The 15,291-nt window shown below is 46.6% G+C and overlaps 2 protein-coding genes across 5 annotated transcripts in view; one reads left to right on the forward strand and one right to left on the reverse strand.

Moving 5' to 3' along the window:
* SNRNP25 (small nuclear ribonucleoprotein U11/U12 subunit 25) overlaps positions 1 to 10,637 on the reverse strand; it is a 42,693-nt gene extending 32,056 nt beyond the window's left edge. Inside the window, exons 1-6 of one of the 4 annotated variants that reach the window (XM_067551198.1) lie at positions 10,451 to 10,637; positions 10,056 to 10,146; positions 8,733 to 8,838; positions 8,167 to 8,241; positions 7,539 to 7,601; positions 2,851 to 3,258 (exon numbers count right to left, since the gene is read on the reverse strand). In XM_067551198.1, the coding sequence (XP_067407299.1) occupies positions 7,547 to 7,601; positions 8,167 to 8,241; positions 8,733 to 8,838; positions 10,056 to 10,146; positions 10,451 to 10,567 (444 nt within the window). In that variant the 5' untranslated portion in view covers positions 10,568 to 10,637 and the 3' untranslated portion in view covers positions 2,851 to 3,258; positions 7,539 to 7,546. Of the gene's footprint in view, positions 1 to 2,850; positions 3,259 to 6,456; positions 7,057 to 7,538; positions 7,602 to 8,166; positions 8,242 to 8,732; positions 8,839 to 10,055; positions 10,147 to 10,450 lie in introns of those variants that run through there. The other 3 variants (XM_067551197.1, XM_067551196.1, XM_067551199.1) reach the window with 3 other exon arrangements.
* An 8-nt stretch (positions 10,638 to 10,645) lies between these two features.
* Positions 10,646 to 14,481, forward strand: POLR3K (RNA polymerase III subunit K). Its single transcript, XM_067551200.1, has 3 exons — positions 10,646 to 10,803; positions 11,182 to 11,269; positions 14,248 to 14,481. The coding sequence occupies exons 1-3, from the start codon at positions 10,693 to 10,695 to the stop codon at positions 14,373 to 14,375; spliced, it is 327 nt and encodes a 108-aa protein (XP_067407301.1). The 5' UTR covers positions 10,646 to 10,692; the 3' UTR covers positions 14,376 to 14,481.
* The last annotated feature ends 810 nt before the right edge of the window (positions 14,482 to 15,291 follow it).

The following is a 15,291-nucleotide window of genomic DNA, read 5'->3' on the forward strand; positions in this document are numbered from 1 at the left end:
GTCTTTTACAGGTTGCTTTCCAAATTCTTTTTTGGCCTGTCTAATTATGCTTTTATATTTGACTTGCCAGAGTTTATGCTCTTATTTTCCTCAGTGGGATTTATATGCTAATTTTTGAAGGATGCCTTTTTGCCTGTCTCTTTTCCTCTGTTTTTTAGCAATGGTGGCCTTTTTTTTTTTTTTTTTTTAACCCTTACTATTTATCTTCTATTTGGGATATACATTTAATTTGACCCTCTCTGATGGTGGTTTTAAAAATTTTTCCATGCAGCTTGCAGGCATTTCACCCTTTTAATTTCCACTTAACTAGCTTCCTCATTTTTGTGTAGTTCCCCATTTTAACTTAAATGCTACTATGGGAGGCTTCTTTGGTATTTCCCCTCTTCTTCCTTCCCCACCCCCTCCCCTCCCCCCGGGCCGCCTGAGATGTTAGATCTAATTACATTATGGTCACTATTACCAAGTGGTTCAGCTATATTCATTTCTTGAACCCGATCTTATGTGCCACTTAAGATTAAATCAAGAATTACTCACCCTTGTGAGTTCCAGGACTAGCTGCTCCAAGAAGCAGTCATTACATTTTATTTCTATATCCTGTCCTGAGGTGACCTGTACCCAGTCTGTAGGGGGATAGTTGAAATCCCCCATTATTACTGAGTTTTCTATATATTACCTATTAATTTCCATGAGCTTTTCACCATCATGGGGGTGGGGAGAGGATAGACCATCTCTATTGCTTTATTCTTCAGACATGGAATTTCTGTCCATAAAGATTCTATAGTACAGTTTGATTCATTTAAGATTTTTCCTATATGCGACTCTATGCTTTCTTTCACATATGGTGTCACTCCCCCCTAGCATGACCTACTGTCATTCCTACATATTTTGTACCCTGGTATTATCACATCCCATGGATTGTCATCATTCCACCAAGTTTCTGTGATGCCTATTATTTCAATATCCTCATTTTATACCACGCACTCCAGTTCACCCATCCTAGTAATTAGACTTCTTGCATTTGTATACCAAAACGTATCAAATTTGGTCAGTATTTAGTTGTCTGCCTTCATGGGATGTAACTCATAGACTTTAAGGTCAGAAGGGACCATCATGATCATCTAGTTTGACCTCCTGCATTTTGCAGGCCACAGAACTTCACCCACCCACTCCTGGAATAGACCCCCTAACCGAGTTACTGAAGTCCTTAAATCATGAGTTAAAGACTTCAAGTTATTGAGAATCTACCATTTATACTAGTTTAAACCTGCAAGTGACTGGGACCTTACGGTGCAAAGGAAGGTGAAAAAAAACCCAGGGTGTCTGCCAATCTGACCTGGGGGAAAATTCCTTACCAATTCCAAATATAGCAATCACACTGAGGGCTTGTCTACTCTCATGGTTATGCTGGCGAAACTTTGTCGCTCTGGGGTATGAAAAAAAATCCCCCCTGAGCGATACAAGTTTTGCCAGCATAAGCGCAAGTGTAGCCACGTTACGTCGGTGGGAGAGCTCAAGTAGAAAGCGCAAGTGTAGCCACGTTATATTGGCAGACGAGACATAATACAAACGCCTAAACAAGCCACGGCTGCTATGGCGGCAGAGAGCATCTCCTGCTGACATAGCACTGTCCATGCTCACGCTTATGCCGGCAAAATTTATTGCTCAGGGTTGTGCGTGGTTTTGTTTTCTTTTCTTTTCCCCACAACCCAGAGCACCAAGTTTTGCCGGCATAACCATGAGTGTAGACAAGCCATGAGCATGGGGGCAAGACTCACCAGCCAGACACCTGGGAAAGAATTCTCTAGAGTGACTCAGGGCCCTCTTGATCTAGTGTCCCATCACCAGTCTGGAGTTTATTTTTTTTCATTATGTTGGCACAACTGATTAAAAGTTTCAGGACTGAATAGGAACCTTTTTCATTTGCCTGTTCTCTTCAGTTTCTACTTGTACTTTATCATCTTCTATCCTCTCCTCTTTACTAGGCTATAGAGAATCCTTGTTAACAGTTCCTCCCTTAAAGGAAGTCTCTCTCTGAGCTGTGTGCTTCTCCTCTGTTAGCTGTCACCCAGTGCTTAGTTAAAAAACTCCTCTACAACCTTTTAAATTTTACATGCCAGCAATCTGGTTTCATTTTGGTTTAAGTGGAGCCCGTCCTTCCTATATGGGCTCTTCCTTTCCCAAAAGGTTCCCCAATTTGTAATAAACTTAAAACCCTCCTTTTTACACCATGGTCTCATCCGCACATTGAGTCCCTGTAGTTGTGCCTGTCTAACTGGCCCTGTGTGTGGAACTGGAAGCATCTCATAGAATGCGACCATAGAGGTCCTGGACTTGTTTTCTAGCAAGGTGGTACAGCTGTGTGGGAACCTTCACAGACAATTCTTCCAATATGTTTAAATTCTCATAGTTGATTGGGTAATAATTCACTTGCTGTAGGAACTGGATGAACTACTAATGATTTCTGTCCTGATCCTATACACCATACAACCTTCCACTTCTCCTCTAAACCCACAACCATCCCATCACACCAACTTTATTAAATTTATTTAAACATGCACACATATATAAGCCTTTGCATCCTGCAACATGGAGCTGCTGCCTCATCTTGTTTTATAGAGGCCAGTCCCCTGTTCCAATGCCATCACATCCCGTCTGTCTCCTTGAGGTAGGTCCGTATGATAGAGACTCTTGAAATACTGCCATTTTCCATACAGTCCAGTTCTCTGACTGCTTGCTCTCTATATAGGTGCTGTTGGTCTGATTCCCATCTCTTGGGCTCAAGGCCCCACCACCATTTGTTTCTTATTGATCCCTTAATGTTTCAGAATTTGGAAAAGACCTCATATTAGAGGCAATCCTGCTCTCACCCTATTCCTTTTTTAAGATTGCAGTAGCTCAGGATCAATACAGCATCGCTGTGGCCTGATTGCTTCAGTGTCTTTCCTGATGACCAAAGTCTGGTCAAGCCAGAAATAAAGGATTACGTCTATGGTAGCATAAAGTGCCAGCAGATGGTGGGAGTTCTGAAAAGCATAAGAGTTCACCACTTGTCCTTCATAGCTAGGTGGCAGCAAAAGCAGACACCCATATTTAAATGCTAACCTCTGTAAGAATTTCCATCACCTGCTGCATTTGCTGCTCTTCTTTGAAATGCCACAAGTTTCTCTTCTAGAAAGATGCTGAATCTGCAGGCTGGTCCTGCTCCAGTAACAGCATGGAGTGAGTCCTTTTCATGCAGAGGGAGTGCTGTGCCTGCAGCTGTAATCAAAGAGTTAGAAATGAAGATATTGCTACTGCCTCCACTATTCTCACAGGCCATGCTGGGCTGACAAGTGACCTTGTGCACTAGCTGGGCACTCTCATAGTGGTGTATGTTGCTGTGTTTTATTTAGAGTTACCTTAGGATTGTTAAACATCCTGTATGAGGCACAAAGTTTCCTACACCAATTAATAAGAGCTTGGCAGTAAAAAAAACAACCAAAAACATGCACCCAAGACAAAATTTTGTAATTTGGTAACTAAAGTTAGGCATTGAGATGAACAGCCTGGTGCTACACTGCTGCTGCTGCTTCCTCTGGCATTCGGAAAATGACATTAGATTCAGGTGCTGAACTTTAATAAACCAAGACTGACAGTTTTGGCCACCACAGTTTAAATGCCAGCCTCACACCAGCACTGTTTAGTAAGCACACATCCTATGCTTGTTACAGTATTGAAAATACACATGCTGGCTGAAAGCATTTAACTATATTAACTGCCCAAATTCTTCATTAATAAAGAATTAAGGTTGCCTAGTGGTGCACTGTGCCTTTACAGAATGTTTATTTCTCCAAGTAGCGATGCATATTCCCACTTATAAGTACTGTGCCACCCTCAGCCTACCTGGAAGGAAGTGAACTCCCTCTGGAATCTTGTTTCCTCCAAAAAAAATTTAATGTTAACATACTGGGAGTTAGTGAGTAGTTAGTGTGTCTCCCTGGTGTGGCAGAACCAAAAAAGCAAAGAAAGCTGGGGTTTAAAAGATGTGCTTCCTGCCTGGCTGTCTTCCTGGTAGACAATCATGTGCGGCACCTGAAATGTCTTGGAGAAGGCTATTTGCCTTTAGGGTATCTGATTTGTTGGTCCTTCACCCCCAGCACCCACAAATGCAGGGAGTTGTGTCTGCAATACCTGCTGCTTAAGGAAGCCCTTGAGGCTAAACCTCTGGATCTGTTTAGACTTCAGTTCCAAGGTTTGAGCCTCAGCTCTGGTGGCCTCCATTGGTTTCGCTTGACTGAAGAATTCCAAGAAGCAACAGATCCTAGCAGGGGTGGATTTGGTTCCTGAGGCTCCCTCAGTCAAGCCTCCAGCATGATACATGTTCAAACTGAGAGTCACATGGGCAGATCCTACCGCCCAGGTTCTGAGGAAAAAAAAAAGTCAAGGATCTGTTCAGCCTCCCTTTCCGGTGCCATACATTGTGCCTCACAGCGAGCTGACCTTGACGTAAACCCGGCAGGACTAGGGTCGGTTCTGTCTGTCTCTTCCAGATCCTGAAAGATGGATGTAAGCACTGCCTCTGAGGTAGGGCTGTAAGGGCTTCAGATGCTGTGGCACTGAGGAAAAAGCAGCATAGGCACAAGATGGCCAATGTTAGCAGTGCTGGTTCCCACATATCAAAGCTATTGGATCCGTCTGATTTTGACAGGGATGCCACAGTTCAGAAGTGGAAACTTGTTCCGCCTCCAGCTTCAGGAACTAGGGAGATAAGCCCATGTGCATCACTGAATCCAACGATGTCAAAACCTGTCGGCTGCTGATCTGGTCTCTCTCAGTTTCAGCCATCTCCTTGGTTCTGAAAAGTTCTGTCACTGTGGCAGCCCAAGATCACCTTTTGGCTCCAATGCTTGCCTCAGATCTAGATGGGACATGCACGGAGCCTAAAAAGAAGCACAGATCCTCAGTTTCAGTGTCATCTTTGTCTCCTGCTAGACAGAAAAGACCATATCCTGTCAATGGCTCTGTCACGGAACACTTATTGATTCCTCCTCCTAGGACCACACAGATTCTGTGCAAAGAGCTGGATGCCTGTTTCTCCCTCCACATTTGTTACTATTCCCAGAATGCTCTCTTGAATCTGGATCATCTCCAGTAGGATAGAGGAAGAATGCTGAGACCTGTAGCAAGGTTTGGACCACACTCCCTGTTGACATGTTCCTGACCCCCCAGTTGTTGAGGAGACTGGCAGGCCTGGGGCCTTATTGGAGACCTCCTCCAGACCTCTTCAATCATCCCTTGCTTGGATGGAGAGGTGATGTTTCAGCTGCAAAGAACCTGAAAGCCCAAAGATTCTTGGATCTGACTTGCCTGGAACCACTGATGCTATAGTGATATCTGATATTGTGTCTGGGGAGGAGGGTGAAAAGATAGCTCCTCTCTTTGAGCAGGTGGTTAGAAACTAACAGCCTGACCTATACCTGGACAGATTGTTTAGGTGGCTTCAGTCTCCTCTCCTGCAGAGGACGCTATGCAGTCTACACAGTGTCCACTTTGACTCTTCCTGATTTCAACAGAGCCCTAGACTTGCTGCACATGTGCAATTTACTCTTTGGGTCAACCCATGCAGCAGTGTTGCTGCCCCAAATGGGTAGAGGCTGAGACAAATCCTGAGGGGCGATATTAGTTTGGGTGATATAAAGGTGTTTGTTCCTGGGTATATACATAATGCTATATTCAGGGATGGCATCAGAAATCAGGATGAGGTCTGCTTTATAAAGAAGCAAGTCTGAGCCCCAAGTATGGCAATGAATAAATAAATAAATAAAAATCAGATGATTCTTGTAAACAGCTGAAATTTAAGGTGGGGACCTCTAGCTCTACCCTGAATACACCCATCTCCATGAGGCACAGAAATTTTCAAAACACTTCAAGTCACCTTGTGCTTTTAGAGTACTTTAGATGTGTTTTAAAGAGTAGATGTGTGACCTTAACTGAACTAGAACTGCTGCTCCACTATAATCTTATGGCTCGAGTTAAGGATGTCTGTGAAATGTGTCAAGAACTTTTTCTTAGACATGTCAGCATTATTTAAATGCATGAGATGGAAGAATAGTGGGCCATTTATTAAATACCCGAACAAGTTGGTTCTGCCACTTTCAACATGTAGGTTGATTTAGTTATGTTTTTGCTATGTGGTTTGTATAAGCATTGAATCAGTAACTATAGTGCTGCTTTAGAGAATAGTATTTATTAGCTCTAAAATATGACGTGTCCATGCCTAGGGTAGACCACCTGAAAAGGCCAAAGTCTGGGCAGGCTGCAAAAGGAGAGCAGATTCTCCTAGGACTGGTGAGTAACACTGAAGTTAGACTTCCCAACCAGCCACAAACAGTGCTTTTGACTCCCCCACACTGGTTATCAAGAAGCCAAAGCAGAAGTACACAGCTTCTTTTACTGCATTTCAATCTCTGGCTCCCAATCAGCCACTATGTCCAGTGAAGAGATACGTTATTCCCTTTACCAAAATGTTCTCCTGACCTCAAAGGGTCAGCCACATTGCCAGATTAATATAAATTTGGATCTTATCCAAAATACCACGCTGCCAGCCAACCGTTAGTAACTAAAACTAAAGGTTTATTATAAAAGGAAAGGAACAAATAAGAAAAATGTTAAATGGTCAAAGCAATCAGATACATACAAATGATTTGAAAGTCCATGTATATCAAGTTTTTTCAATAGAATTGTGGCGTTTGTAGGCTTGTGTTGTCCCTCTGGTATACATCTAATACCTGGGTGGGTCTCAGTCCTTTGTTTCACAACTTCAGTTGTAGATGAGTTGATCCAGAGGTAGAAAGCAGGGCTGAAGATAATATGGATGTGATTGTGGTGCAGCTGCCTTTTATAGTGGATTGCCATGGGGCTTGTTTCAAACACAAGCCCTCAGCACATGGCTGGAAAAGCCTCAGAGAGAACCCCCTGGCCATATGACATGTTCTTACTTGTCCTGGTGCCTCATCAAGTGTAGCTCTGGCTTCTCTCTAGGCTCATTAAGCCAGTTTATTACTGCTGCCATTCTGTCTGGGGTGTCACCCAGAAACACAGCACAAGTTGAAATGCAGTTATATCAAACATATATATAACTTGTAATACAAATAGGACACACATAATATTTAGCAAATTATAACCTTTCTAACAGTACCTGACATGGCATATTTCATGAATTACTGTAATTTTGAAATATTGATGTTAAATATTATAAATGGTTCCCCTAATCCAGACCATGTCACAGTCACTAATCCCCCTATCACCAGATACACCAGTAACAGCACCAGAGCATAATTATGAGGCATGTCACCTACCTAGCCTCTCTCCAGCCTATGTTACTGAGATCTGGAAATGCAGTAGGACAAGTGGCTGAATGTGACTGGGACGCAGCAACAACTTTGGAACACTCCAGGAGCTGAGAGTTGCAGTGTTGGCCACTCGAGCCTGAGCGCTATGGTCCTGGATTAAAGAAGATGGAGGCTTACAGAATGTGTGCATGAAGATTTAGGACATACCTTACAGCTCACTTTCGAAGCTTCTTTATAAAGCAGACCTCATCCCGATTTCTGATGCCATACCTGAAGAAAGAGTTATGGTATTATATGCCCAGGAACAAATCTTTATGCGTCTAGTCTACAGGTTCCTCCTCACCTGGCAGAGCACCAAATAGTCATGTAACCAGAGAATTGTTTATCCAGTCTCCCACCCCTCTTACCGCAGTATGTCAGCACCTTCCAATTATGCATTAAGTGACCGACTGCCCTCTGTCACTTGCACTTCATCCTCTCCCCAGAGAGAGAGCCATGCATGGGTCCTTCTCTGAGAGTGGGGAGAATTATGAGATCCCACCTTGACAGGTAAGAGCAAGAAACCAAACACCAGAGGAGGTGCACTTGGAGACCAGGTTGGGGAGAAAGATGCAGCTCGTTCACTGAATGTGACACCAACTCAAGAAGCACTCCCTGAGTCAATGCAGTCACTGCCTTCAAGCTTCCTGTTGGAAAATCTGACCAGAACCAAAGGGATAAGACCGGTCCCTGTACGCAAACATTTTACAGATGTGCAGTCTGGCAACACAGATCAAGCCAAACCTCTTTCTAGTCCCAACAGGCTCAGTGAAGATCAAACAACCCTCCTACTTACTCTCTCAGCTTCTTTCTGTCATCTGCCATTTTCTCTCCAGCAAAGGTTAAGTGATAGGTTCTCCACACATATGTCCTGTAAAAGCAAAATTCTATGACTTAACAGATGGCAGCAGGAAAAGCAGCAAACCACAAAGGATTAGAAAATAAGGACAACAGTAGAGAAGGGACAGTAATGAACATGACTCAAGCGAGTGCAAGTGCTGCTCCCTGAGCTACCGGAGATGTGAAAGCAGTGAACTGCTCGGTCTGGGGTCTACCCTTCCACCCCTCTGCTCCCACCTGTCCACAGATTGCCCAGAGAGGAGTAAGTGAGCAGCTATAACAGTCAAGCTCTTACTGCCCCACATGTGCTTTACATAGGACCCCATCTGCAGTTATGTCTCTTGGTTTGACTAACCAAATGAAGGCCAGGATTTATGCGCCTCCAAGAGACAAAAGGAAACTGGAACAGGATTGTGCTGATGTCTGCTTTACACTCCCCTTGTTGTAGGAGAACCGGTAGTGTCAAGGTGCATCAGAATGCCCCAGCACCTCTTTCCCCTACTCACGGAGCCCCCAACTCACCAGCTAATGTGCTGTATGCCACCTTCCCGCTCCTGCTTCAGCTGCACATATCGCTGGATGGCTTTCTTCAGGTCCAGGACACTGGCATTCTGTACCACTACTACAGCTAAAAGGGAAAAGACTGTCACTCGGCTGTGGCCCCAGAGATGCATTCTGAAGGGAGGCAGAGCTCCAGCTCCCACCCTCACCTGTTGAAGCTGCACTTTAAGTGGAGCTGCTTTGTGCTATTTGTGGGGAATAAAGAGCAACACTATGAGTGGGCTTTCCTTAATGCTCCAATCCAAAAGCCTACACTGCCGTAACCCCAGGAACCAGGCTGGGAACTGGATAACACAAAGCCAGCTTGGCGGCTGCTCAGAAGTGAGGTAGGGATGAGTCTGCTTGGCTGTGTCAAGGTCACACAGGAGTTTTCTACTTTATTGTGGCACAGTGTTTTAGGCCCCACTCTGTGTGTCTGATTCAGAAGAGGTCGAGGCTGCACGAGCAGGGTGAGAAGGCACTAAGCTACAATACTCTGGTAAACTCCTTGTCACGCAGGATCTGAATCCTGCCAGCAGGGTATCAATCTAGCACCCATCACAATGTCACCATGGTAGGGCACCATGTGGAGGAGTTCACCCAACCTCAAGATACAGCACCCTCTGCACTGGATTACTTTCTAGCTCAATACTTTTGTCCTGGATTGAATTTCCTAGAATTTCTCCTCAACCTTCTGATCCTATTAAAAACCCAGCCCTGCTGGTAGTCTTCTTTCACTAAGCATGGCATTCCTTTACAGAGCTCATCAATGCCACCCCTACACATGCTAGGGAAGGTCACCTCACAGTGATGGGGTAGGCACTGTGCCTGAGATTTGCACAGCACACAGTTCAGCCTTGTCGCTGCAGGTGTGCCATTTAACCTGACAAATACAGGTGCTTAGAGCATACATGCAGCAGTGGACCCACTTCACCTATAGCCCCTCCCCTCACTCTAGGTTGCAGATCTGGCCAGTGAACTATGACAGGCCTCCAGCATGATCTGACTCAAGATGGTATGTCTACATCCCAGGAAAAAACCTGTATGTAGCACAGGCATCCATGGGAGCACACACCTGCAAGAGAGGTGCATCTCAGAGCCTGTGCTCCAGTTCAAGCCCAAACATCTATGCTGCAATTTTTAGCCCCACAGCCTGAGCCCTGAAAGCCAGAGGCAATTGAACTGAACTGTGAGACTGAGTGCTGTGGGCTTTTTATAGTAGTGTAGACATACCCCGAGAGACTCCCAACACAACCCCAACAAACACCACATGGCACAAGAGGGGCCAGCACGTCTGGGACTTACGCATCACTTCCTCATCCGCCTTGCACACCCGCACAGTCATAGCTTGGCCATACTCCAGTGCAATCTGAGAATTGATTTCCTCTACAGTGACCTGTCCAGAGAGAAGGGCAGATGAAGCACCGGCTGCACCTTGCTCCCTGCAGCCCCATTACTGCTCTGAGCCATGTGGCTCAAAGTGCCTGCCCCCTGCAGCTGTGGGGCTCTGCCCGCTGGTCCACACCCCCTCAATCAACCACCTCCCCTTCTCCAGAGCTCTGTCCCCGCCGGTGCCTCGGCAGGAGCCTGGCGGTCACTGACCGCCCCACAGTCGGGGGGTGGAGGAAGGCGGCCGGGCGGGCGCTGCCAGGGGGCTAGGGAGCTCCCCACGGGGGAGCGGGTCGGGCGCAGGGCGGCACCTGCACGGGGAGGTCGCAGAGCAGCGGGTCCTGCACGAGGCGGGTCAGCCCCTCCTGGAACAGCTCGAGCACCTCGGCGTGTGCCAGCTCCTCCTCCTCGGGGGCCTCCTCCGCCATCCCTCAGCCCGCCCGGAACCTACGGGCGCCGGGCTCGCGGGAGGGCGGGACCTGAGCGGCAGTAGGCGGGACTTCCTGTGACCCAGAGTGGAAAGAGTCGGGGCTGTGACAAGCCGGAAGCGGAAATGCTGCTGTTCTGTCCGGCCTGCGGGAACGTGCTGGTGGCGGAGGAAGGCGCGAGATGCCACCGCTTCGCCTGCACCACGTGTCCCTATGTGCGCAACGTCACGCGCAAGGTAACCCGCGCACCGGGGGCAGCGCCCTTGGCTGTCGCCTGCCCTGGAGCGAGGCGCGACGTGCCCCTCAGGGGTTGGGGGGAACCGCCCTCCCCCTAGCCCTGCCTCCAAGGGCGGAGCAGCCAACCGGCTCGGAGCGCGGGGCGGGGCGGGGCTGGCCTGGCCTGCGTGAGGGGGCTGGCTGGGGAAGGCGGGGCCGATGTGGGCGGGGTCCTGCTTGCCGTGTGGGGGGAATTCGGGATGGCCGGAATGTGACTGGACGTGGGGGGCGGGGGTGAGGAGAGCCCCTGAACCAAACTGGGAGCCCCGTAGCCACGTCAAGCCCAGGGCTGCGGCTGCACCCCAGTTCCAGCCCCTGTGGCCTGTATGTCCCCCCAGGTGAGCAGCCGCAAGTACCCGAAGCTGAAGGAGGTGGATGACGTGCTGGGTGGTGCTGCGGCCTGGGAGAACGTGGACTCCACAGCAGGTGAGTGTCGTTCTGCACCGGCCTCGGCTGCTGGTGCCACCCAGGCTGCTGGTGCCTTGCTGTGTCACCCCTCCCTCCCCTGCTGTTAGGGACAGAGCAGGAGGAACAAGCCAGGCCAGGGCAGAGCTGCTGGCAGACCAGCTCTCAGCCGCCCTGCCCTCCGGCATAAACATGCCATACTGGGCTAGACCAATTGTCCTGTTAGCCCAGTAGCCTGTTTGCTACCAGTAGCCAATGCCAGGTGCTTCAGAGGGAATGAACAGGACAGGCAATCATTGAGTGAATGAGCCTGTTATCCACTCCCAGCTTCTGGGCAGCAGGGGCTAGGGACACCTGGAGCCCTGGTTTGCATCCCTGCCCATCCTGGCTAATAGCCATTGTTGGACCTATTCTCCATGAACTCATCTAGTTCTTTTGAAAAGCCTTTTATAAGCTATATCACAACATCCCCTGGCAAGAAGTTCCACAGGTTGACTGTGCATTCTGTGAAAAGGTGTACTTCCTTTTGTTTGTTGTAAACCTGCTGTCTATTAATTTCATTGGGTGTCCCTTTTTTGTGTTATGTGAAAGGGTAAATAACACTTCCTTATTCACTTTCTTCACATCAGTCATGATTTTATAGACCACTATCATATTGTCTCATTTCTTTTCCAAGATGAAAAATCCTTTTTTTTTCTCTCTCCTCATACTGAAGTTCTTCCATACCCATAATCATTTTTGTTTCCCTTTTCTGTACCTTTTCCAATTTTCATCTCTCTCTTTGAGATGGGGTGACCAGAACTGCACACAGTATTCAAAGTGTGGGCATACCATGGATTGATATGGTATTATGATATTTTCTGTCTTCTTATCTATCCCTTTCCTAATGGTTTCTAATAGTCTGCTTTTTTGACTGCCATTGCATAGAACAGATGTTTTCAAAGAATTATTCACAATGACTCCAAGATTTCTGTCTTGAGTGGTAACAGCTAATTTAGACCCCATCATTTTGTATGTATACTTGAGATTATGTCGTTCAGTGTCCATTTATCAACATTGAATGTCATCTGCCAACTTGTTTCCCAGTCATCCAGTTTTGTGAGATCCCTTTTGTAACTCTTTGCTATCTGCTTTGGACTTAACTGTCTTGAGTAATTTCGTATCGGCAGATTTTGCCACCTTACTGTTTTTACCCCCTTTTCCAGATAATTGAGCCTCCTGCTGCATGGAGCGATGACGCAGAGAGGCTTGAGCTGTAGTGCCTGATAGGAGCACAGGGCCATCAGCTCTCCGTCCCCTGTCCTTTACATACCTCTCAGATGCTGGTGGGAGCTAGTGTGGAGTTTGACCTCCCAGTGTTAGGAAGCGAGCTTCTCTCTCGCCATCCTGAATGCCTGACAGGGGTGGTACAGTGCCATTAATGGGAAATAATCTAATTTAGCTTTGGGACATTCCTCTGGCTAATCAACCACATTTGACTTCTAAAGGAAGCAGGCTTTTTCCATGCTGTAGAACAGGGGTGGGGAACGTCCGGCCCGCGGGCCGTATAAGGCCCGCAAAATCATTTGGTCCAGCCCTGGCGGCGGCGGGGTTCCGTGGGGGGGGGGGCAGTGCCCACCGCCGAAACCCTGCCGCCGTTTGCCCCTTTTCGGCGGCGGACACTCAGCCGTCTTCCACGTACCACCATCAGGCCCTTCGCAGAAAAAAGGTTCCCCCCCCTGCTGTAGAATAACGTGGCACTATATTATCTATCCCTTAGAGCAGGGCTGTTAGATACCTAGCCCGCTTGATGTATTTATCTGGTCTGTAGGCAGTATTCACATTTTGCACTCCAAGCTTTAATGGTTCTTAAAAGTAAGTTTCTAGTTCTAAGGGGTGTGAAAATAATCTTCCAAATGTGAACTGCCTGTAAGCAATTACAATGCTGTCTTCCCAAATCAGCTGCAGCCTAAGATGATGAATCTGAGAAGTGTGAACTCTTTCACTGCTCTTCAGTCTTAATTCTAAAGTCCAGTGGTGACACTTTAATAAATACTTTAACTATTTAATTGCTAATCATTGTAGCGGGAGGGGAGAGGAGGGAAGGGTGGAAGAGAAGACCAGCCCAGATGGAAGTTGTTTTAAGGAAGGAAAGGGAAGAATAAGGAAATGTACAAAAAAACTGTGAAGAGGGAGAGAGAGAGTTTTTCTTTTTTCACCATCAGCGTTTTCTAAGTTCTGAAGGGGAGCATATATGAGCAATGCTGAATGTGACCATCAGGGATGGAATGTAAGGAAGCTTAGATATTATATCAAGTTCTCTATCCTTGATCTTTGGTAACTGAGAGGGTTTGCACAATGGAAGCTCCCCTGTGGATTGAGCGGAACATGAAGTTCCACACTTATGTCCCAGCCTGTGGATCATAATTAAAAATGGAATCCAGCCCTTTGAACCCCATTTGACACCTCTGCCTAAGAGACTCCATATAGCATGTACTGTTCCCCTATCTCCTGCCAGAGGATAGGAGACCTGTTCAACTCCAACCCTGCACTATGAGAGCACCAGTGGGTCTGCTTACCTGCATGGAACTGTTGCCCTTTCTGTGCTTGCATTTCCCTACTCTGATTGGAATCTGCTCCCTATCCTGCAAGATTTTGGCCTGGGAAAGTGGCAGCTTCTGGACCTGCCTTTCAGTCACCATCAGGGCATCATTACTGCCCCCCAGTACCTTAAAAACCAGGTAGATTCCAACATGTTACATTCATTGGCATTAGGGAGTGTCCTCAAGTACAGTGGCCTGAGTTATTAATCTGTCCCTGAAGGCCTTTTAAGTTCTCCTATAACATAAAAAATGAGCAAGTGGATATTTTGAAATCTCTCTTGAATGGATTGGGGAAGGCTGAATTCTAGTCCTTCAGGTAAGAGCAGCCCTGAAAATGAGCTCCCCTGGCAGAATGAAGGATTGCTTTGCTAGCCCTGGGAGCTGTACTCACTGTAGTTCCTCTGGTTTCTTTTGCAGAGCCGTGTCCCAAGTGTGAGCATCCTCGGGCCTACTTCATGCAGATTCAGACCAGATCAGCTGATGAGCCCATGACCACTTTCTATAAGTGTTGTAATATCCAGTGTGGCCACAGGTGGAGGGACTAACTTTCGCTTCAGATTTAATTTTGTCAGTATCATTTTTACTGTTTGAAAATTCCCCAGCTGGGTTGTATGAAAGATGGTAAGGTAGAAATAAATGTCCCTAGTTTCAGCTGTTGTGTGATGTTAATTTAATACTGGCTGCTGCTGCTAGTGCAGGCATTCACCATAATCTGATGGTTCGGGCTGAAGGTTATGCTTATGCTGCACATTTGCCTGATGGCAAACATTATTAGATCAAGAACTGCCTTTGAGATTATATGCAAAAAGTTATTTATTCAGCAATTCCCACTGCAACAATACTCTTTTTATGGGGATGCATTAAATTAGGGTTTTTACTAATTACAGCTGTGATCTAAGATTGCAGGCTAAGGAGTCAGGCAGGAGTCAGTATCTAGATGGGAGACAGCCAAATAAAACCTTTGAAGTCATGCTAGTGGTTCAGTGGGTGATGCTTCCCCTGGATCAGTACTGAACTCACAGGACTGGGGGCCTATTGTACTATGCTCTGTACAAAAACCAAACAGAGACAGTCCTCTTGCCCTAGATTGCTTATGAATGAAAAAGATGAGACAGGTGAAGAGAGATGCAGCATACAAGGCATGTGATCAGACTGATGGGTAGGAATTTTCATTTTAGTTGTGTTTTAATATTTAATTCCTGTCCCTGGATGGTGTGAGGCCACTGTGAATGAATGTGGCTTTCTTCTCATAAGACCTAAAACCAAGGTCCTGACTGCTGGACCACAGTCCTTTTTCTTCAGGCTTATTTAAATGGGGCCTTGTCTGTGTTCAAATTTGCACTGGTTTAACTAATTGTGTGCTTAAAAAACCTCCCACTTAGTGAAATCAGTGCAAACCTGTGTTCATACACACAGTAGGATTTAAACCTATTTTATATTGATGTATTTTGATTCCTTAGT

The sequence above is a fragment of the Emydura macquarii genome, unplaced genomic scaffold (genome assembly GCF_026122565.2).
Source record: "Emydura macquarii macquarii isolate MOO-44397 ecotype Brisbane River unplaced genomic scaffold, CSIRO-AGI_Emac_v2 contig_1348, whole genome shotgun sequence".
Taxonomy (NCBI): domain Eukaryota; kingdom Metazoa; phylum Chordata; order Testudines; family Chelidae; genus Emydura; species Emydura macquarii.